Genomic DNA, 22,280 nt, shown 5'->3' on the forward strand with positions numbered 1-22,280 from the left:
ACCTGTGTTCTTTAAATGTGTGGATTTGAAATCATACTTCCCATCATGTATGCTCTCTGCTAAGTGGATTTCACACAGGTTTAAGAATATATAAGCAGTCTGGTGGCACAAAGCAGACTCTGAACTGTATCGACAAACAGATAATGGGACTCCCTGGTCCTGACTATGCCCTCGGCACACAGCATGTGGACAAGCGTGGAGTGGAACTCGCTGCCGGGATAAAGGTCTGGAGAGAAAGTCTCGCTCTTCTCTGTGATCTGCAGCTTCTGAGTCCTCTGAGCGCCCAGCAGGTAGATACTCCACGAGGCCTTAAGGACAGGAGAGGGTCCAAGATGCTCACACACCTGGCAGGAAAAGGCGGAGGGATAGAACAGAAGTAGGAAAAAGATTGAGAGTTTTGTTTTCAGCTTTTCGCTTGTCTGTCCAGTCAACCCAGGAGATCACCAGTGAGCTCACTACTTCAGGGTTGCAACACTTATTTTAAAATTAAATTCCAATACTTGCTACCAACACACCATGCTAACTTCTTACCAATTTTTCTTGACTACTACTACCAGTGCAGTGACATAAAAAAAAAAAAAATACTCTTAGCAACCGCATTGCGTTTTAGGCTAGTAATTGTTGTCACATTTAAAAAATATTTTGTTTATTTTCAAGTCAACCAGGCTCTTCATGGTTCCTGCCTCGGGCTCCACAACACAACCTCTGTCTTCCTCATTCTAAAATGGATTGTATCTCTACCCTGCATTCCTGCGAGTGTGTGTGAACATACTGCTCATGTATGTGTGTGTCCTTGTCATGCCTACTTATTAGCCTTGTTTGAGGTTACTTCTGGCTCCCCTGGAAACTAGGCAGAACATGCCCAAATGAAACTGCTATTCTTCTTCAGTGTTGTTTAACAGTGGTTGATAAACAATTTAAATTGTATTGTTGTATTACAGCCACCTGCACTCAATGCCCAAATGACCCAGACCTGAGCTTCATGTTGCTTGTTTTTTTTGTTTGTTTTTTATGGGCACGACCGGTGACATTTATGGAAATGATAAAAAACTGAAGTTTCTTCATGTCACTATGGGCGTGTGATACAACTGTGATGAACCAATGAGCACTCGGCTCAAGGCATTTCCCATCATGCTTTGAGTTGTGCAATCGGTGGAGAGCTACTGCGGCGCCTCGTGCCAAATCTGCGCCCGCCTTGCTCTCATGAGAGTCCCGTGGCTCTTGCAGTCGCGTCGGCTGACAACTTTTGTAATCGTCACGCAATGGACCGAGCAAGTGGCTGGTCCAAACTGCGCAGGACTCCCTCATCTTAAACAAGCCGTGTGTGTGTGTGTGTGTGTGTGTGTGTGTGTGTGTGTGTGTGTGTGTGTGTGTGTGTGTGTGTGTGTGTGTGTGTGTGTGTGTGTGTGTGTGTGTGTGTGTGCATGCGTGTGTGTGTGTGTGTGTGTGTGTGTGCATGCGTGTGTGCGTGTACCTGCATCACCAGATGCTCGGCTTCACACTTGTCGTTCCATTGGCTCCATGAGAACGCGCAGGCAGAGGAGAGGAGGGCCATCTGTTCGTAGGCCGCATGCTCTGTCAGCGGGTCCTGAAGGGGACAGAAACAGCACCGCACATTTTATAGCGGTCTGGAAAATGTGCCGATATGAATAAATTAATGTATACAGAGAAGTGGGTATATGGCGTCATGTGGTGCAACTCAATGTTTTGGATAAATCCCTAATAACGGTTACTATATGCCGATTTATTGCCCCCATGACATGGATCGTGATCCATGAATCTGAATGTTGAAAAATTTATTTTTTCTTCTGCCAGCCATTAAAGTCATCAAACGTGTAATTGAGCTGGCCACATGCATGGCAATGTGATCCGAGCGTGTTGCCAGGTTGAACAATATGCTCTTTCAGCTGCTGCTGGGAAGGACATAACGTATTGATGTCCCTCAGTTCCAGTCAGTGTTGCAGTGAAACATGGACAAATGCCAGACATATTGCAACACAAGTTTGTCTATGCAAGACGGCAATTCAGTCACATTATGTTGCTCTTTGTAGCATCACACCTGTAGAATTAGAATGCACCTTCACAGTATAAGTATTATGTATTGGTAACACTTTATATAACGTTCAGTTGTAAGTAATTTATAAGTCTTTAGTTAATGATGAACTAACCATTTACAAAACATGAATATACATTTGTAGATGATTAATAAATGCTATGTTAACATATACAAATGTGTTGTAAGTCATCTATAAACCTTTAGTAAATTAAGTGTTCCTCACCTGTTGTAAATGATGTGTAAATCATTTACAATTCATTTACAAGGCTTTCTGCATCCCCTAATCTAAAGTGCAAACCATTCATCACACATAAATGTGTTACATACAAGGGGCTAGCTCTGTTTGTCAAAATTGAAGCCAATGCGGAAGTGTCCTCTGTCTGCAGGGGGCGACCCATTGGTTTGTGGACTTCTGTTTTGAAGCCTCAAGTATGGCCTCAGTAAATACTTTCCTAGTATGTTTATGGTCTCAATCGCTAGTTTCAGACTATGTTGTAGTTGCAGACTATGTTTTGGAACAAGGTATCAGTAATAGAAAAGAGGAAGATGGTAGTTGAAGAAGTACATAGGCAAGAGGAGACAGTAAGATGTACTAAGGCAGTGTCGCAGGCAAAGCAAGGGCAGTGGGTGAACTGGGAGAGTGTAGAGAAGAGAAAGTTGAAGTGGAGAGAGTTGTGGAGCATGGAGGCCAGCAGAATTAGATTTATTCTAGGGGCTACTTATGATGTGCTGCCGTCTCCCCAGAACTTAAATCAGTGGTTGGGCGAGGATGGTGCCTGCCCGTTGTGTTCTAGTGTATGTACATTGAGGCATATACTGTCAGGGTGTAAGGTCAGTCTCTCCCAGGGGCGATACACCTGGCGTCACAACCAGGTGTTGAAATGTTTGGCAGCTGCAGTTGAGGAAAAGCGTCTAGAAGTAAATTCTCTAGTTGCTAGCAAAGAGACTAGACAGATCAAATTTGTACGCGAGGGAGAAAAGATTAGACCAATTAAGGTCAGGCACAAGTTAGGGCAGCTAAGTGTAGGTGGAGCCTGGGAAATGAGGGTTGACTTGAATGAACAGCTAGTCATCCCAGCATATATAGTTAGCACCCGGCTACGTCCGGACTTGTTACTGTGGTCTGAGGTAGAGAAGAGAGTTTATTTTATCGAACTCACAGTCCCGTGGGAAGATCGAGTTGAGGAGGCTTATGAGCGCAACTAAGCTAGGTATGCTGAAATGGCAGCAGAGGCAGAGCAGCGAGGTTGGAGGGCTCGAGTGCGGCCTGTAGAGGTGGGCTGCCGTGGTTTTGTGGCAAAGTCCGTTATTGCCTTACTAACTGAGTTGGGCATTCGGGGACGGAGCCTGAAACTTGCGGTTAGCAACATGTCTCAGGCAGCAGAACGAGCAAGTGAATGGCTGTGGATAAGGAGGAAACATGCTAGCTGGGGAGCTCGCTAAGGTCAGATTGATTGTTTGTTGTTGGTCATGATTAACGGTCCGCATCAACAGGGCTGAATCATCGACGGTGGTGGTGTAGTTAGGGATTGTTTGTTGTTGGTCATGATTAACGGTCCGCATCAACAGGGCTGAATCATTGACAGTGGTGGTGTAGTTAGGGATTGTTTGTTGTTGGTCATGATTAACGGTCCGCATCAACAGGGCTGAATCATTGACAGTGGTGGTGTAGTTAGGGATTGTTTGTTGTTGGTCATGATTAACGGTCCGCATCAACAGGGCTGAATCATTGACAGTGGTGGTGTAGTCAGGAATGTCATACCGAACCGACCTGGATAGCTAGGCTTAGATAGTGAGGTAATATGCAGTTGTGCGGTAGTAGCATGGAGGGGGGTGTTTCCAGGACGCTGGATTACACCGTTAAGCCTTCTTGAGGTGTCGTGGGCCTAACTTAACGAAACGTCGGTGAAGGAAGGTGCCCACTTGAAAACCCCAATGACATGCTTCATACTGCTGTTGGCTAGGGTAGGTAACTGGTGATTTGTGTCTTGTTTATTAGTTTGTTAGCCTGTTAGCTTGTTTTATTCTGGATTGGGCTTCTAAATGTGTTTTTCCTCGGATTTTGGCACAAGGGATAGTAACATCTTGTCCTGTGTATTAATTAATAATAATTTGGGGCGTGATTGACAGGTCGCTTGTCCACTGATCACACAGCTCGCCGATCACGGACCAATAGCAGGCCGTGCTCTGTGCGAAACCCCTGGACTTGTGTTGAGATCCAAGTTGGCAATGGCCAAAATGCCATATGTGAGGCATCAAAAAACAGAAGTCCACAGACCAATGGGTCACCCCCCTGCAGGCCATTCGAAAGAATGCAGGTTTAAGTGCACTTCCGTATTGGCTTCAATTTTGACAGAGCTACCCCCTTGTATGTAACACATTTGTGTGTGATGAATGGTTTACACTTTAGATTAGGGGATGCAGAAAGCCTTGTAAATTAATTGGAAATGATTAACACATCATTTATAACAGGTGAGGAACACTTCATTTACTAAAAGTTTATAGATGACTTTTTGTGATATGTTAACATAGCATTTATTAATCATCTACAAATGTATATTCATGTTTACTAAGTGATTAGTTCATTATTAACTAAAGGCTTATAAATGACTTACAACTGAACATTATTATAAAGTGTTACCTATGTATTGTACTAAATATGGACTGAATATGAACAAAAATATAAACTGACTCTAAAAACAGGTTTTCAGATTTTCAGCAGGAGACAGATTGTCATCTATTCAACAGGGATTCTGTTTTAAATGGTTTAATTATAAATAGTTTAATTAGCTTTAAATCATTTCATCTTTAGCCTACCCAAAGTGCAAGTTTGGCAGTGGTTGCAATTACAAGAGCTCAAAAGAAACTAAACTTAGTTTCTTTTAATTGATCTCAGTTTGAGCTGGATAAAAATAACTTATTTTCTTCCTTTTTTACCCAAACCTAAAATCAGCCCATGGATAATATCCTTTATAAGCCCTCAGACTTCAGCCAAAAACTTCTTATTTGCCAATTACAAACACCACGAACATTTCTTCCAGCAATATGTTTGAACCAAACTACGTACGGCAAGTACGTTTTTTTCGGCCCAACTTTGGCCCAAGCCTGGGCATAAATGTCAAGCCATCCCCATGTTTGTCTTCCACTCTACAAGCCTCTAGGAGATGCAGACCTTTCCACAGGTTCTGACGTATTTGTCGGTGTGCTCGTTCACAAAGATGTTGATCCCAGCGTTGACCATGGCTCTCTGCAGGGCGGGGCCACTCATCCACTTCCCAAGGAGGTGAGAGAGGCCTTTGTCTTGCTCTGACTGCAGCATACACTGCTCACCCTGTTAGACAAATACGCACAAATTATAGGTGAAATCTACAGGTGTTGTGTGACTGTACGTATTTTCCAACATTTGTCCCTTACCTGGATAGTGATGCTGAGCTGGATGAGCGCTGCGTTGAGGGTGAGCAGAGCAGAGTCCTGGCTCAGTGGCCGCAGCTCCCAGCTCTGGAAGGGCAGGTTGGCGTAGGTATCCTGCATCAGCACGAAGGTGTGGAAGGAGTCCATCTTGAAGGAGAGCTTGGCCTCGCTCGCTTCATAGGAAAGCTCAGTGATGCCGTCTGTCCTCCACTGCTTCCCTGGAGGAGAGACCAGCTTCAGCGTCCTTCACTTCTGTATTTATGGCCGACCAACTTGTCTTTTTTTCTTTGTTTTTATATACATCTGATTGTTTTTACATGCACATTTGAACTATTACTAAATGAAAGCATTTTCACATGAACCATAGACCGTATAAAAGTTTGTTTTTTACTAACTAAGTAACTTTGTTTTTGGATTTGTGAATGTTCTTAAGTCACCCAGAGTTTCAAAGGAAAAGTTGCCAGACACCGCCAGGGTTTTTGAGCATTTTCAGTGATTTTCCACGACCCACAGAATATTTTCTTCTATCACTATGTAAACACTGAATATCCCAAAAGACAGAAGAAAGCCTCTACTTTCATGGGAAAAAAAAGTTTGTTTCTGCCTTCTGCCTTCTTCCATTCTTTAGTTATCAACACTTGAATGTACAGTAGGTCCTTTTCACTGAAACCGCGCGTCTCTCACCAGGAAGCTGAGAAAACTGCCTTTTTGTGCAGCTAAGCAAGGGAGAAATTCACCCCACATGGAGAGCGCACCGGGGTGGGTTACACGTAGCCTGGGTAAACCCAGCCTCCACGTGACCTCTATCTATGTGCCATCAGTCATAGCACATAGATAGAGGTCACGTGGAGGCTGGGTTTATCCAGGCTAGGTTACATGCTCATGTTCTCCGTGGGGCTGGTGCTTCCTGGTACTTGGTGTGGGGAGGTCTGGGATCATATTTTGATGGCTGAAATTTACACTATGTGAGGGTTCACAAAGCGGATGACTGATCTAACTGACAGGAGCAGTAATTGGTGTGCGTTTACCACTTTATTGTGAAATAAATCCTTCCGCGTTGAGTGACTGTTAAGAGCCTGTGTGACAACCCGTCCAGAATGTACCGCACTTTGAGGCACCAGGCTGGATGTGTTTTGAGCTTCCTCCATGAAGGGAGATCAATACTGAGAACGCCGACTGGTTTTGTGGGGGGTGGGGGGGGGGGGGGGGGCTCTGACCCTGTGTATTAGGGCTGCAACTAACAAATATTTTTATTATTGATTAATCTGTACATTATTTTCTCAATCGATTAGTTGTTTGGTCTACAAAATGTCAGAAAATTGTGTTTCCCAAAGCCCAAGATGCCATCCTCAAATGTCTTATTTTGTCTACAACCCCAAGATATTCAATTTACTGTCATAGAAGACTAAACTGGAATCAGAGAATTTTGATCGATTATCAAAATAGTTGTTGATTCATTTTCTGTTGATCGACTAACTAATTAATCGTTGCAGCTCTACTGTGTATCCCTATGTTGTTGTTGTTGTTGTTATACATCTGGGCCTTTTGTTTGTTGATCATTTTGGCTGTGTTAATGCATATGGAATGAATTTTGCCATAAGGTGTGCATTTTTGGTTGATTTTGGAATTTCAAAAAATAAAAAAGTCTATAATACACTGTGTAGCCTAATCAAAATAGTTCCTCTCGTATCCCTTATGTATATTTTTTTATCCCATTGACTCCCATTCAAACTGGTATTTTTTTTTACCTTCATTTCCTTTCTTTTTTAAATACAAAAAGCATGCATTTCATTATTTTATGCTGGCAGCCTGGACTTAAGGCTTCAAAATTATAGTTTTCACCAACCCCCACCAGTTTGAACCATTTAGCCTAGGCCCCTCCCCCCGGTTCTAACATACAAGGAATAAGCTGTTAAGTTGAAACGGTCTCTATACGTTAGTCTGTCATACCTGCAGCATCCCAGCGAGCCACTTGGGGGTTTTCCAGGAAGAGGACAAAGTCGGGCAATGTCAGGGACACCCCAACAGGGGGACAGCTGAGGGCCTCGTCCTCTGAGCCCTGAATCTTGGACTCCTCTACAGGGTAGGAGAACACCTGCAGCCCAGCCTTCAACAGCTGGGAAAAGACAAGGCATGGAGGGGGTGAGAGGGACAGAAAACTGGGTATATAAGGCATACATCCAAACAGAATACACCAACTAGGCCTGGGAGTCTATTCTAATTCTTCTCTATTCACCTGACTTATTACCCAGCCTTTGACATGTCGGGCTTGTGGCGGGAGGTGGAACACGTCCCAGTAGAAGACCCCACCCAGAGGCGTGTACTGCAGCAAGTCCACCACATGGACGCTGTCACTGCTGTCAATCACCAGCTCCTCGATGGTGGGACCAGAGAACCCCTCATCTGAAGAGAGACAGAACAGTATAGACTGGGGAAGGGGGGGCTCTGGATTCATGTTTCATTCATCTTGCTTTCATCTCTACCATTGCTGCTCATAGCTATGCTTTGTCTTCACTTCCAAGGGAGATGATGTCCTTCCCGATTGCTTAAAATCAAACAATGTTGATTTTAATTGGAATGTTTCCTGTTTCTCAGAAAAGTGTTGTACTGCATTCTCTAATAGTAGTGATAAACTGATATGTTGCACATGAAAGTTACAATAGGTGTAACTTTCAGTTACTTCACGCTGAAAGTAGATAGCAGACACATTCCCGTTTGTTCTTTTGCATTTGAATGGCAACATTCTTTCATTGGTTGGCTTGTCAATAGAGACTGAAACGAAGCCATATAAGCCAGGCGAGTCAGAGGTCATGTAGCCAAGGCAATACAATGATCCCACCCCCTTCTGTGTGGCCTTGGGAGTCCAGCTTGGCACTAAACAGTGACAGGCTTGAGTCAGCCACTCTGAAACTGTAGGGACCTAGCACTGGAAGGTCCTTGTAGGCACCTAGCACTGGAAGGTCCTTGTAGGCACCTAGCACTGGAAGGTCCTTGACTGGTGTCAGAAAGTGTCACGCTGGGCCACGGTGTCTTACCAGAGAGTTCCTTCATCTGTGTCTGTATCTTGCTCTCCTGGTCCTCCACAGGCTTCTGGCCACTGCTTCTCGCTGACAACACACTCCCTGCACTCTGCTAGATGCAGATACACAACGCCTCTGAGGTAATGGCAATCAACCGCTCAACCCTGAGTGCCCCCTGCTGGTTGAATGCCATTACTGACTGCATGCCGTACTCCCGCCGCCGTAACGCACATGCACCTCAGAGACAAGACAAAGAAATGTAGTGCAGGACCTGTAGATGCACCTTATTTTCAATGAAACAAATCAGTTGCTCTAAAATAATAACTCGAGATGATGCTGCATTGATTTTGGCATCCCATCCCCTCTCACCTTCCTCTCTTCAGACCCTTGGGCAGACTGCTCCACTTCGTCTGCACCTTGGTGTTGCATGGAGCTTTCCCTTCCCTCCTTCACCTCCCCCTCTTCTTCTGTCTCTCCCAGCTCAGATGACGCTGTCTCTGGTGAGACCTCCTCCCCTCCTGCAAGAGACCTGGGGCCGAACAGACAAGGTAACCGTAAGACAAGAGAATAGAACGAACACAAACTTTAGTAGTAGTTCTAGCAGTAATAGCAGCAGTAGTAGTAGTAGTAGTATTAGTGATAGTTGTAACGGCAGCAGTAGTAGTAAGGACATTGTCGTAGTAGTAACATTGCCCGAGGACCTGCGCCTGCCTGTCTGTGTCTTGTGGTGGGTCATCCTGGCGAGGGAGGACAGGTGGTCATAGTGTGTGTGGAGGATCCGTACAGCGATGTTGCTCACAGCCAGCTGCTTGGACAGCTCAAAGCCCAGGCCAACCTCCTCGAAGTGGAAACCTTTAAACCTGGGCAGACCGAACAGAGGAGGAGAGAGAGGCGCTAAATTTAAACCTGGGCAGACCGAACAGAGGAGGAGAGAGAGAGGCTAAATTTAAACCTGGGCAGACCGAACAGAGGAGGAGAGAGAGAGGCTAAATTTAAACCTGGGCAGACCGAACAGAGGAGGAGAGAGAGAGGCTAAATTTAAACCTGGGCAGACCAAACAGAGGAGAGAGAGGCGCTAAATTTAAACTTGGCAGACCGAACAAAGGAGGAGAGAGAGGCGCTAAATTTAAACCTGGGCAGACCGAACAGAGGAGGAGAGAGAGAGGCTAAATTTAAACCTGGGCAGACCAAACAGAGGAGAGAGAGGCGCTAAATTTAAACTTGGCAGACCGAACAAAGGAGGAGAGAGAGGCGCTAAATTTAAACCTGGGCAGACCGAACAGAGGAGGAGAGAGAGAGGCTAAATTTAAACCTGGGCAGACCGAACAGAGGAGGAGAGAGAGAGGCTAAATTTAAACCTGGGCAGACCGAACAGAGGAGAGGGAGATAGAGGCTAAATTTAAACCTGGGCAGACCGAACAGAGGAGAGAGAGAACATACACACACACACACACACACACACACACACACACACACACACACACACACACACACACACACACACACACACACACACACACACACACACACACACACACACACACACACACACACACACACACACAGTCACACATACAGACCTTGGGTTCTTGTTAAGGTTGGCCCAGAGACACAGTGTGATATTGTCATTTTTGACCACAGTCTGCATGTTGCCAGTCTCAATGTCAGCATTAGCACGGGCCTTCTGTGACCAGAGGGAAACACAAGAAAAGTCCAAAAGTCCATCACACACAATTTTAGTTGATTCAGAATAAACATCATCTTTTTTCTCCCATTTGTTCATGGCACTTCATTGTTACAAATTAATTAATAATTATAAAAAGTGTAGCAATATGTAGGCTACTCTAATGACAGGAAAATAAATCTAATCTAATTTCAAGTAAAATATCCTGGGTTAATATTTCAGTTTTCTTTGTGGCTGATCTGATGATACTGACCTACAGTAGCTATTTGCTATTTTGGATTTTAGGATAAATATATACAAATCTGTGCATTCTTCATCAAAAGCTCTGTTCTTGCTGTCTACCTTTCTCGCAATGGGGGTGCAAAATGGGTGCAAACGTGCGGCCCTCATGTTGGTAGGTGAGGGAATAGACTGCTACACCACCCGGGCGCCCCAGAATCAACATAATCTTAATAAGCTTTCAAAACTCACTTTCTGCTCAATACCCTGTTATGGAACATAAACTCCCAAAGCAGCACTTACAATATAAGTCTTGGTATATTTCTCAGAATATGACTGTTAAATGTTTTTCTCATTGCTTGCATGCTTCTAATTACTGATCGAGTCAATATTGCACAATACACAAGCCCTGACTTGTCACATGAAGTGCTTTAAAGGTATACTATGCAACTACTTCATTAAAGGAGAATTTAGTTTTTTTTTAACCTGCAGTCCTCTCCTCACATTAATTATGCTCTGACGACTCACCCAGTGATCTCCGCAGCGTTTTTGTCCGTCCTAGGCGTTGTTGTGATCGAAATAGTGTGCAAGTCAGTCCTAGAATGTAGCTCCGTGGGGGCCAAGTGGCAACATGTTTTCCTCCATGAAAATAGACAGTTTTATTCCCGTTTTTGACGCATATCGTCATAAACTGTTCCCTAAGGAACGATCAGACTGCAATTCTCCCCCGGGCTCTTTTCACTGGTGGTTGCAGGCAGCCCATTTTTGCCTGTCGGGTCAGCTCTCCTCAGGAAAGTCTCACTGACCCGACAGGCGGAAATGGGATGCCTGGAATTCCTGGCATGCCTGTAACAACTACTGCTCGGCACCCGGGGACAGTTGCAGTCTGATCGTTCCTTAGGGAACAGTTTATGACGATATGCGTCGAAAAAGGGAATAAAACTGTCTATTTAGATGGACTAAAACACGCTGCCACTTGGCCTCCACGGAGCTACATTCTAGGACTGACTTGCACACTATTTCGATCACAACAACGCCTAGGACGGACAAAAACGCTGCGGAGATCACTGGGTGAGTCGTCAGATCATAATTAATGTGAGGAGAGGGCTGCAGGTTCAAAAAAACCGAAATTCTCCTTTAAAAACACACAACATATACAAAGGTTTTCCCTCAAAACAATGACTTCTGGCCCATATAATAGTGTGGCAGTGTGTTTATGTTGAGAGACGCTGCGTCCTGTGTGTATTTTCATGATGGGACATTGTTTGTGTTCTGTGTATGTGGTCGAGCGAGGCTGTATTTATGTGGTGGAGAGAAACCGTTGAAATGGAGGGATTCAACTTTATTTTCTGATAGTTTCACAGAGGTTATGTTATAAAAACACAAATAAACACACTGCCACACTATTGGAAGGAGGTCCATTTCCTGGTTTTAGTCCGCACTGCTGAGGCGACTAAAGGAGACTCACTCTCAGAACATCTTAGCGATGCTATTGGCTGGGCTGTTGCGCTGTGAGCAATTTTATTGGCTGGGCCTCCACGTGGGAGCTATACAATGCCTCCGCCTGAAAATGTCCTGGCCAGAGCCAAACAAATATAAACAGCACCAAAATCAGACAGGGGGCAGCGTCTGTCACAAACACACTGCCACAGTATTATGTGCATCAGAATTGATGTTTTTGAGGGGAAACTTTTCTATGAGGATAAAAAAATGTTTTTAATGAAATAGTTGCATAGTATAAAAATTTTAAATTAAATTAAATTTTTTTTTTTTTTTTTACTTGACTTGGTCATCAAAACCAGCGAGTGATACAGTATATTGGGGTGTCAGTGTGGTCTCTGTACCGTGAGAATCTCCTGGGTGGTGAGGAGGTGTTTATGGTGGATTAAATCCTGCAGACAGAGGAGGGTCTCCTGGTATTGCAGGCACTCTGCTGGATCTCTGACATCTTCCAGCAAACCCTCCAGCTCCTCCATCAGCTAAGTGGGAAAGATGTGTTTGCCCTCAGATTTACTCATTTTTTTGTAACAATGGAATGCAGTGGGTAATTTAATTTCTATGACTGGGCTTCACTCATACTCCCTCGGTTTAAATATGGCTCTTTCACTAGATATGATACATGCGGTGACTGTCCCATAATTCTCATAAATGGGCTTGTTTTGGGTATATAATAAGGCGGAGTGGTAAATGTTCATGTTTATGTTTTCTAGCAATGGTAGATAGCTCAATGAGTAGAACATGGCACTATAACTTTGAGAACTAGAAGTGAACTCGGAGAGCGCAGACCTCGGCCAAGCCAATACTCCAGTCTGCTATGATATGCAAATGTTGTGAGTCGGATCAGAACCCTGACCCTGACCCACCCACATCTCCCACCCAGCCACTCCCCCTACGCACCCCTCAAACCCCGACTGTTTACGACCTTCCTATCACTAGCCCCGCCCCTCTCCCTTGACCCGACCTGGATCGGATCCACTCCAGCATTTATTGGGTGCTTCCTTGGCCAAAGGGAAGGGGGGGTCACCAGCCCGACCTCAAAATCTCCACGCTTCAACAGTAGCTAGTGGAAGCTATAGTAATACACTGTTTATTAGCACTTCTGTCATTTGTGTCTCATTAAATCAGTTGTACACATGGTACTGTCTAAGTTCTATCTTGGGACATGTTGCTACAGTGTTTGTATGCGCAAAATATCACGCAATGCGTTATCACCTATTAATGCTAACAATGGCTGACCCTGGCTGGTTTCCCGACTGTTTTACTGGAACACGGTCAACTCGGGTGTGACGTCACCCAACTGGGATATTCCTAGTTCCCAATACAAAATGGAAAGCAGCACTAGTCTCCCACTTCACCCGCCCCCTAGTGTCGCTAGCCAGCCTCTCTTCCCTTCCCTCAGAGAGTCTGGCGCTGTGGAAACAGGCAACAGGGATCAGCCCGCCCCTGCTCTAAAGCTGCTCTCCCATTCGAGCGGCTGTTTCGGTGGCAGCAGGATATCCGCTCTCCCGCTTGCAAGCTCTCTGTTCATTGGCTCCGACCATGTCAATCAGAGCGGCTTCCGCTCCCATGTGTGTCGCTGTAATGCTCCCACCGAACGCTAACTATCTAGCGTAGAAAGCTAACGGCAGAAACCTACAGGCTAACTCGTTGCTACACGCTGAAAATGGCAAGGTTTGAAGAAAATTTGGATTGTGCAATAAAGAAGGCCTGCTCGGCACAAGTTCCACCCCGAAACTATTTTCCAAGGGCACTAACGCTAAGCACCGCCCAAGACGAGGCTGATTGGTTAACCCAAACAGAGCATTTTTTTCGCAATCCCACAATGGAAACCTGCGACGCCAGACTCTCTGAGGGAAGGGAAGAGAGGCTGGCTAGCGAGACTACCCGCCCCCACACAGACCTGTAGAGTGAGGTCACACTGCTTAAGCACGGGTGTGATGTTGGCCTCTGGGTCATCTCTCCACAAGCTGATGTAGGTGTTAATATCCGGCAGTATGGATGGGTCTGGGCAGCCGTCACAGCGCATGTACCTGTCCCACTGTACACAGAGCACATGGGGGAAGCATTACAGTCAGAAGGGGCCTGTGAAGGGTGACAGCTACTTCAACTTCTACATAGCAAATAAGTGCTTCTATCGGTTTCAAGTATAGGCTATTGTATCGTATTGTATTGCATCATAAACTGTATGTACGGTATTTCTAGGCCTACTATAGGCATCCCACCCTGCAGCTCGCCGAGCTGGCCCTGCAACTCGCATAATGCAGCTCAGCCGCTGCGCGGCCTTGCCTGCCCTATTGGTGTGTGTGTGTGTGTGTGTGTGTGTTGCTCACAAAATGTTATTGCCCTTAAGTTTACATTATGCAACTGATGTCATCACCACAATGCCTCCTTGTGTGTGTGTCAGTGGGTCAAAAATGTAAACAGAGAACAAACATAGATAGATAGATAGATAGATAGATAGATAGATAGATAGATAGACCGACCGACCGACCGACCGACCGACCGACCGACCGACCGACCGACCGACAGACAGACAGACAGACAGACAGACAGACAGACAGACAGACAGACAGACAGACAGACAGATAGATAGATAGATAGATAGATAGATAGATAGATAGATAGATAGATAGATGGCAGCAGGGTGGCCTAGTGGTTACAGAGACTGTCCTTAAAAATGGTAGACACTGTTTAAAATGTTGGCAAGCATCCACCCAACTTAGTCAATTATTCAAAAGACAGAAAATTAACCGATTTAAATTTTGATAATCGATTAATCATTTTAATCATTTATCAAGTAAAAAGACCAAACATTTGCTGGTTACTATAGACAGGCCACAGCTAAGTACTGTATGGTTGCTAATGATAAACGGATTGTTGTGTCTGTATCTGTGTCAAGCGCCATCAAAAATCACCATCTCAGTTCTCTCTCTCATTCAGTCACGCGTATACAAACCCACAGACCTTGGCTTTCTCCCTGGTATCACTTTTCCATTTGGTCACTGCCCTATGGTTCTCCTCCAGTAGATAACGCAGTTCGTTCAGCTCATCCTCCCTGCGTTCTTGGTCCTGCCAATGCAAGACAATTATACATCTATGAACACTAGCAATATACCCATACCAGCGGTCCAGCGCCAATACCATACATCTATACATACAGTATTTACATAACTTCCCACACCTTATTCAACATCAAATTCAAAGACTTTTCAAGGACTTTCAAGGCCCAAATTGCCAAATTCAAGGACCCAACATGGCATAGTTTGAGATATGGATCAAGGTTAATTACTGTTACAACACTGATCATTTTTATAATGAGAACTAGGAGAAGCTCACAGACAATTAAAAAGAGAGAGGGGCTTGAATGTGTGACCACTTCACAACTGTGCTGTGTTAGTGATGGCAGACTATGGCCAAATAAGAAGAATTCTGATTCTGATTCTGATGTGGTATCTTGCCGTCTCTAACCCAGCACAGCAAAACATACTGTATTGTGTAAGTTGAGCGATAGAGCCAGACTTATTTACAAGTTGAAGAGCTAAGTAACTCCTCGTTTATTTCATTCATTCCAGGGTTTTTCCTTCCAGGCTCAAAATAAGGTGGAGGTGCTAGAGCCCAGCCGATATTGATTTTACTTTACTTTACTTTACTTTACTTTATTTAATTTGGCAGACGCCTTTATCCAAAGCGACGTACAACAAGTTATTTACAATAAAAACCAACAAGAAAACAAAGTCAGAGACTATCAAAAATAGAACAATATAAACAGTAAAACAAGACAGTGACAGGATCATGAAGGAATACCGAAAAGGTGAGTTTTTAGTCTTTTTCGAAAGATGGGTAGAGTTTAGGCCGTCCTGACCGAGGGAGGGAGTTCGTTCCACCATTTCGGTGCCAGGGATGAAAAAAGTCTCGACCGGGATGAGCGATTATTGAGTACATGTAATGGTGGAGGGGCGAGGCGTCCAGCACTAGTAGAGGGGATTTTAGAGGGGAAGGAGGGTCAAGAGCTGGAGGTGGAGCGAAATTTGACGGGGGCGGCAGTCTCGTAATTCTCTATGCAGGAAAAACCTAAATTCAAGCACTTTCAATTCAATGACCCATGTCTATTTTCAAAACTTTTTAATCCCTTGATTTTTTTAAATTCACAAGCTTTCAAGGATTTCAAGGAAAAATAGACAACCATGAGTTGTCTATTTTATCAGTGTTTTGTCTTGTCCTGCCCTGCCCTGTTCTTCAAGGATTGTTTGAGTCATGTAAGACCCAGAAATAAGTCTTTCAAGAGTTTCTGAATTCTTTTTGATTGAACAAAAACCTACAGTAAATGTTTTTTTCCTCATAGGGAGAGACTTCAGATAAAATTGCATACCTCATGGCCTAATGAGTAAGACTTATTGAAACTGACTAATGGGTCAGATAAGTCTTGAATAGAAAACATTAAAGCTAATTATTATATTATTAATTATTATATGGCATCATGTCCCATAAAAGTCAGCTTACCTTTAACTCAAGCCGTTCCAGCTCCTCCTGCTTCTTCCTCTCCCTCTGCAATCTTTCCTGTTCTTCTTTCTCCGCCTGCAGTCGGGCCTCCTCTAGAAAGCAAAAACTTACGCAATGCATTCCTGGATACAGTATCTCAGTAAATCCAATATATTGTTTAAAGGTATACTATGTAACTGTTCCCTGTATTTCATAAATAAATAAAAACTCTCAGACAAAAGTTATCCCTCTCAATTACCACTATTACACAGAGACCCCGCAATATCGGCGTTAGGAATGCCTGCAAATAAGCCAGCATTGTCTTTTTACACAGAAAGCGCTTTTAGACAGCAAGCCAGCTGAGGGACTTACCTTCCTCTTGCTGCCTCCTCTCCTCCTCCTCTCTCTGCAGCCTCTCCCTCTCGGCCTTGCTCAGCTTACCTGCCTTTTTGGCTGACTTGAAACCAAATCAAAGCATTAAGGATCAGTGTTGGATGGCTGCCGTTTGCCCATTACCTCCATCCCCCATTTCACCTTTTCAGAGAGTAGAATGTTAGAGATAAAATATTCCCATCGTACAGGGTAGGAAAATAGAAAGGTGGTAAGAAGGACCTGAAAACAAAACTTTGGGCAGTTTCGTGCTGTAAACTAACGTTATCTAAATAGTACGGTTAGTAGCCTACCATTAGGCTGGCTTTACATTGTGAAACTTTCAGGCAACTTTAGTTGGTTACTACTTGAAACTGAAGTGAAACTAATAAGGGTGTGTTCGGAAATCCAATCTGCCGCTCTGCACGAAAATGAGAGTGTGACTGTTCAAAGAGGCAGAGCGTGCTCTTTCTGTAGACTATGAATTAACGAACGGGTCATTAGTTTTAGAAACACATGCTACTGGCTAGCTGTAGTTAGCTAACTGCTACACATACAAACAGCTCACTATTATCTGCAGCTCCTCTCCTCCGTTCTCTTCCCTGTATTTTTTTACCATTTTAGCAGTTCATCATCTCTTGGCGCTCTGACGCTGCCATCTCCTCAGATGGAGTGCCTAGAGTGCGCTCTGCCACTCTGAGAGTGTAGCGCTCTGAATAACCCAATGCTGTATTCCAACAGCGCTCCCAATTTACCAACGGCCCAGCTTGTGCCCGAGTGCACTCTGGGTGCTTGGAGTGCTATTTCCGAACGCACCCCAGGTTGCAAATGATCTGCATGGTCTAAAAGCAGAGATGCCCAAATTCTTTCCTATGAAGGGCCAACATTAATCTGGATGGATGGCCGTGGGCCAAAAATAAATGTTCATGTTGTGTGAAATTACATTAAATTATATTATTTTATAGACATAATTATCATCAAGCTAGCTTTTAAAATGAGCCCGCCACAGCCTCTGAAAGACAGTAATATTGGCAAAGATTTTTTTTTCTTTCAAAACCATGGAGGGCTGAAACAAACTAAGTGTGGGCCAAGTTTGGCCTGCGCGCCCCAAATTGGTCAGCCATAGTCTAAGGCCAGGGGCCAGACATGGCCTCTGGACCATCTCAATCCGGCCCTCAACGTCCTCAAAAGAAAAAACAACAACCCCCCAAAACTAAATAAAAGGCAGAATTATGTTAATAAATCTCATCTGCTACAGCCATTGGATTTGTATCACAGTAGCCTTTATATTATATCAGGGGATTAACAGGAGAAATGATGAATCACAGAGGGAGAGAGGGTTAAAAATAAGGAGACTCCTGCAAAAATCAGGAGTGTTGGCAGGTAGGCTATGATGTCCAATGGCCCTTCGCTTACTTTATGTAAATCAGTATGGCCCTCTGGGGGAAAAAATGTGGCCACCCCAAAGCCCTCTGCAACGCACTTGAAACTTGTATAAACCCAGCTGCAGCAGTTGCAAAACTCTCAACTCTGTGAAACTAGTTTAATGCAACAGCCAATCAAAACGCTGATCTTAGGCTATCAATGCACTGATGATGGCTCTCTTCCTATTCTCCGGGACAGCCATTATGAAAGAAAGTAGCGAGCCAGTAATATTGGCCAGTGGCAGTCAGAAGAAAACCCGACACAACACGTCCAAATTTATATTATCCAGCTAAAAGAACGATACAAAATGTGCAAGTTACAACGACACTTCCCACTTGACTTGATACAGTAGCCTATTTAGGCTACTGTAGCGAGAGAGAGAAAATGAATTATGACAGATTAAGCATTACCAATCTAACGTTATAGTGAAACAAACCGTGTTGCATGATGATGAGACTTGATTATTTTGGAATTGCTTTGTGTAGCTAAATGTCAAGGTGCATGAAAATAATGTTTCGTGCAATTTGCAACCTGCATAGTAGCATAATATTGAGATCTCCGGAAAACTTGGAAACTACTCACCATGTTTGGCACACAACGGTATCTCCAGCGTCCAAGTAACCATAGAAACACACACGCATGCGCTCTTGTCTATTTCTATTTGCGACATCCTGAAACGATATACGGCAGGCTGTGTTTACATACTGGACCTGGACCCTGGATCCGACTGGACGAAAGGACATAGCGGGTGGACACCAAGGACAAAGCAGACGAGTATGGATCAGGATACGCCTCGTTTATTCTCTTACCGCTTGAGTAAATGCGCAGTAAAACATATAGCGTTAACTTTGTTTGTGAGAAGCTAGTTTGCTCTCAATGCTAACAAGCTAACGTTAGCTACTCAGCGAATACGGATTATTCTTTTCCTTTCTGTGTGTGTGTGTGTGTGTGTGTGTGTGTGTGTGTGTGTGTGTGTGCGCCCGCCCCCCACCCCTATTGTCAAATCGAAGGTGACTTATTTACGTCAATTATCTCATCTGACACTGCTGTATATTATTTTCTTTTCAGCAGTGCACAGTGCCTAGTGCCTACCCAATTTGACATGGCCAACCCTTTAAGGGGTGAGGTTATGAAGCTTTACAAAACTGTAAGTTAAGTAGCTACACTGCACAGTTAATCACACACACACACACACACACACACACGCACACACACGCACGCACGCACACACACACACACACACACACACACACACACACACACACACACACACACACACACACACACACACACACACACACAGTTGTGTTGAACGAACCCATGTTGTTATCCAAGGATTCAAAGGCATTTATATATTGTCATAATTATGCAGAAATAAACACATTATCAATGTAATGAGATTCGTAGTTTGCCGTCTTCACCTGGTGCCATCAATTTTAAAATAGCCTGCACTAGAAACTAAGTTTAATAATAAAAAGATAAAAACACACACGCCCGCGCACTCAAATCCACCCAGCACGCACGTCCGGTCCTACATCCATACATACTGAGGTAGACAAGATAATTGCTGAACATACAGTGTGGGCCACAGAGTATAGAGAAAGTGTGCCCTTCAGTAAAAACATGCAAATTCTCCCTTTCTTGTGCAAAGTTGCACAAGTCAGTGCCGTTACTTGCATTCAGTCCTAGTTGACATTATGTGGGTGGGGAGGGGGGTGTTAATCAGCCTCATGGCCTGGGGGTAGAAACTGTCTATGAATCTTGAGGTCATGCACGACTCCTGCACGAGAGAGTGAAGAGGTGGTGCTGTGGGTGGGTGGCCTGATGATGTTACGGGCCTTCCTGAGGACTCTGCAAATACAGTAGACATCCTGCAGAGAGACGGGAGGGCCGCTCCTGTGATGTACTAAAGCGCAAATTATGCTCGAGCGAAATCGACGGCGCTGACTGCGGCGAGGGGGTCGCCGCAGCTGGGCGTCCTATTGGCGCAGCTCGGCGTAGGGGGCGTGCAGCTCCTCGAAAATGTCACTCTGCGCGCCGTCTAGCGCCATCAACTCCTTGTTGTGAGGAATGAGGAAATGCCATTTCCTCATTTAACGTGCTTGTCCCTCATCTAGCAAAGCCTTCTGCAGGCTCACCGGGACAATAAAATGTTCCCCCACCGACATGATTGCAAGTTCTTGGTAAACGACACGATAACGTTTTGGACGTGTTTTGAACGAGTTACGTTCGAGTATGCACAGTCTCGCTGTCGCCGCTCGGCGGCGGCAAGGCTCCAAGTCGTGGCTGCACAAAACCATGCCGGGCGCTTCAGCTGATTTCGGGTGCTTTCACACTGGTGCCCCGGTACCGTTCTCGAGCACACTTGTCCCCAAATTGACCCCAGGTCCGGAACGTTTGATGAGTGTGAAGTGAACCTTGCGTTCCGTTCGGGTGCGGAACCGTGACAGGGTCAACGGTAGTCAAAAGGTGGTCTGAGGAACGCTTTGGCGTGCCCGGGGTTGGAACCGTACCGAACCGCATAGACAACGCATGGGCGAGGCCGCGAGGATACACTGCAGTCCAGGTGTAGTTGATGACGCAAGTGTACTCTGCAAGTGTTTCGTTTTTGTAAATTTTGTAATGTGAAAACTGACCAGCGGGGGAGAGGGGAGGGTGGGCAATCGGATTCTGGCGTGCAACGGAACGGAACACAATTGTTCCCAGTGAGAAAGCACCCTAAATCACTCTCTGCAGGCGTTTGCGCAGTCTACTTGTGTGCTATTACCGACCGTACCATACTGTGATGTTGCCAGTGGTGATGGTCTCAATAGTGCACTGGTAGAAGTTGCAAGGGAGTCTTTTTTATTCTGATTTTCCCCCCATTTTCTCCCCAATTGTACTTGGCCAATTCCCCCTGCTCGCTTGGTCGCTGCTCCACCCTCTGCCGATCTGGGAAGAGCTGTAGACACACACATGCTTCCTCCGATACATGTGCAGTTGCCAGCCGCTTCTTTTCACCCGGCAGCGGGGAGCTTCACCGGCAGGATATAGCACGTGGGAGGATCACGCTATTCCCACCAGTTCCCTTCCGCCTCGACCAGGCGCCCCCAAACGACCAGAGGAGGCGCTAGTACCAGGCCACATACGTGTTGGTAGACAACACCCTCGTGCTGGTAGGCAGGGAATCTACCGCTACACTACTATACCCGGACGCCCTGTTGCAGATGAGTCTTGGTGGCAGCTTAAATTTCCTCAGCCTCCTCAGGAAGTACAGCCTCGTCTCTCCCCAGACTCAAATATTCTGTTGAATCGCTGTGCTCTGCATGACTACATAATAGAGTCTGTGCCACTTCGCAGCCCGAACTGCTGTTTGGAGGGCGGGTCTAGGGGTCAAAATTGAATGACAGGTCCTTGCACCAATTTGGCATTTTCTCTTCCAAAGAATCCAGCCACATAACGTAACTATCCATTCATGAAATGAAATTGCACGGGAAAATTAATGGTTTGTAAAAGTTCCATTAACAATATAACAAGTAATCCCAACGTCATCAACACGCCCACTCTCTCGCTCTGGACATTAAACTGTATATTCAAACGTGCTGCTCTGCGAGCCACACAGACATTGTACCAGGGGGCTTGGGTGGTTAAGATCCGTTTAGGTGGCCGCGCGCTCACAACTGACAATTGTGTTCATTCATACATAAACCCCATCCGAGTGATGTCTGGATATTTTCAGGAGTTCACTGCAGGTTTAAAAAAGGGCTTAAGTTACAGTGAATGCTGTCTGTTTCTCATCCCATAAAGTTGCTGTATCTTGGACGTGAATACCCGCAGGGATCTGCCTACTTCAGGGAACGCCTGAAGTCAGCCTTCATGAAGAATAAAGACGTGACAGACCCTGAAAAGATCAGGAATCTGGTGGGCCGTGGCGACTTTGTCATCAAGGAACTGGAGGCTCTGTATTTCCTCAGGAAATACCGGGCCATGAAGAAGCGCTATTACGAACCAGAGGAATAACACACACACACACACACACACACACACACACACTCTCTCTCTCTCTCTCTCTCTCTCTCTCTCTCTCTCTCTCTCTCTCTCTCTCTCTCTCTCTCTCTCTCTCTCTCTCTCTCTCTCT

At 45.1% G+C, this 22,280-nt stretch overlaps 2 protein-coding genes across 3 annotated transcripts; one reads left to right on the top strand and one right to left on the bottom strand.

Moving 5' to 3' along the window:
• Positions 1 to 80: 80 nt before the first annotated feature.
• Positions 81 to 17,357, bottom strand: dnai7 (dynein axonemal intermediate chain 7; the record flags this gene model as incomplete). Its single annotated transcript, XM_083661777.1, has 16 exons — positions 81 to 344; positions 1,475 to 1,588; positions 5,229 to 5,387; positions 5,471 to 5,685; positions 7,418 to 7,583; positions 7,704 to 7,870; positions 8,503 to 8,599; positions 8,857 to 9,016; positions 9,189 to 9,347; positions 10,068 to 10,171; positions 12,235 to 12,369; positions 13,791 to 13,928; positions 14,855 to 14,959; positions 16,391 to 16,482; positions 16,742 to 16,826; positions 17,307 to 17,357. 16 exons carry the CDS (start codon positions 17,355 to 17,357, stop codon positions 81 to 83), a joined length of 2,211 nt encoding a protein of 736 aa, XP_083517903.1.
• Positions 17,358 to 18,843: 1,486 nt separating this feature from the next.
• lyrm5a (LYR motif containing 5a) lies at positions 18,844 to 22,205 on the top strand. Of its 2 annotated transcripts, none has more exons than XM_083658572.1 (3): positions 18,844 to 18,937; positions 19,235 to 19,310; positions 21,950 to 22,205. In XM_083658572.1, exons 2-3 carry the CDS (start codon positions 19,266 to 19,268, stop codon positions 22,160 to 22,162), a joined length of 258 nt encoding a protein of 85 aa, XP_083514698.1. In that variant the 5' UTR covers positions 18,844 to 18,937; positions 19,235 to 19,265; the 3' UTR covers positions 22,163 to 22,205. The 2 variants fall into 2 exon arrangements, with proteins under 2 accessions (XP_083514698.1, XP_083514697.1); XM_083658571.1 differs by having other exon boundaries at positions 18,848 to 18,937; positions 19,232 to 19,310.
• The last annotated feature ends 75 nt before the right edge of the window (positions 22,206 to 22,280 follow it).

Source organism: Poromitra crassiceps (assembly GCF_964638095.1).
Source record: "Poromitra crassiceps genome assembly, chromosome: 2".
Lineage (NCBI taxonomy): Eukaryota > Metazoa > Chordata > Actinopteri > Beryciformes > Melamphaidae > Poromitra > Poromitra crassiceps.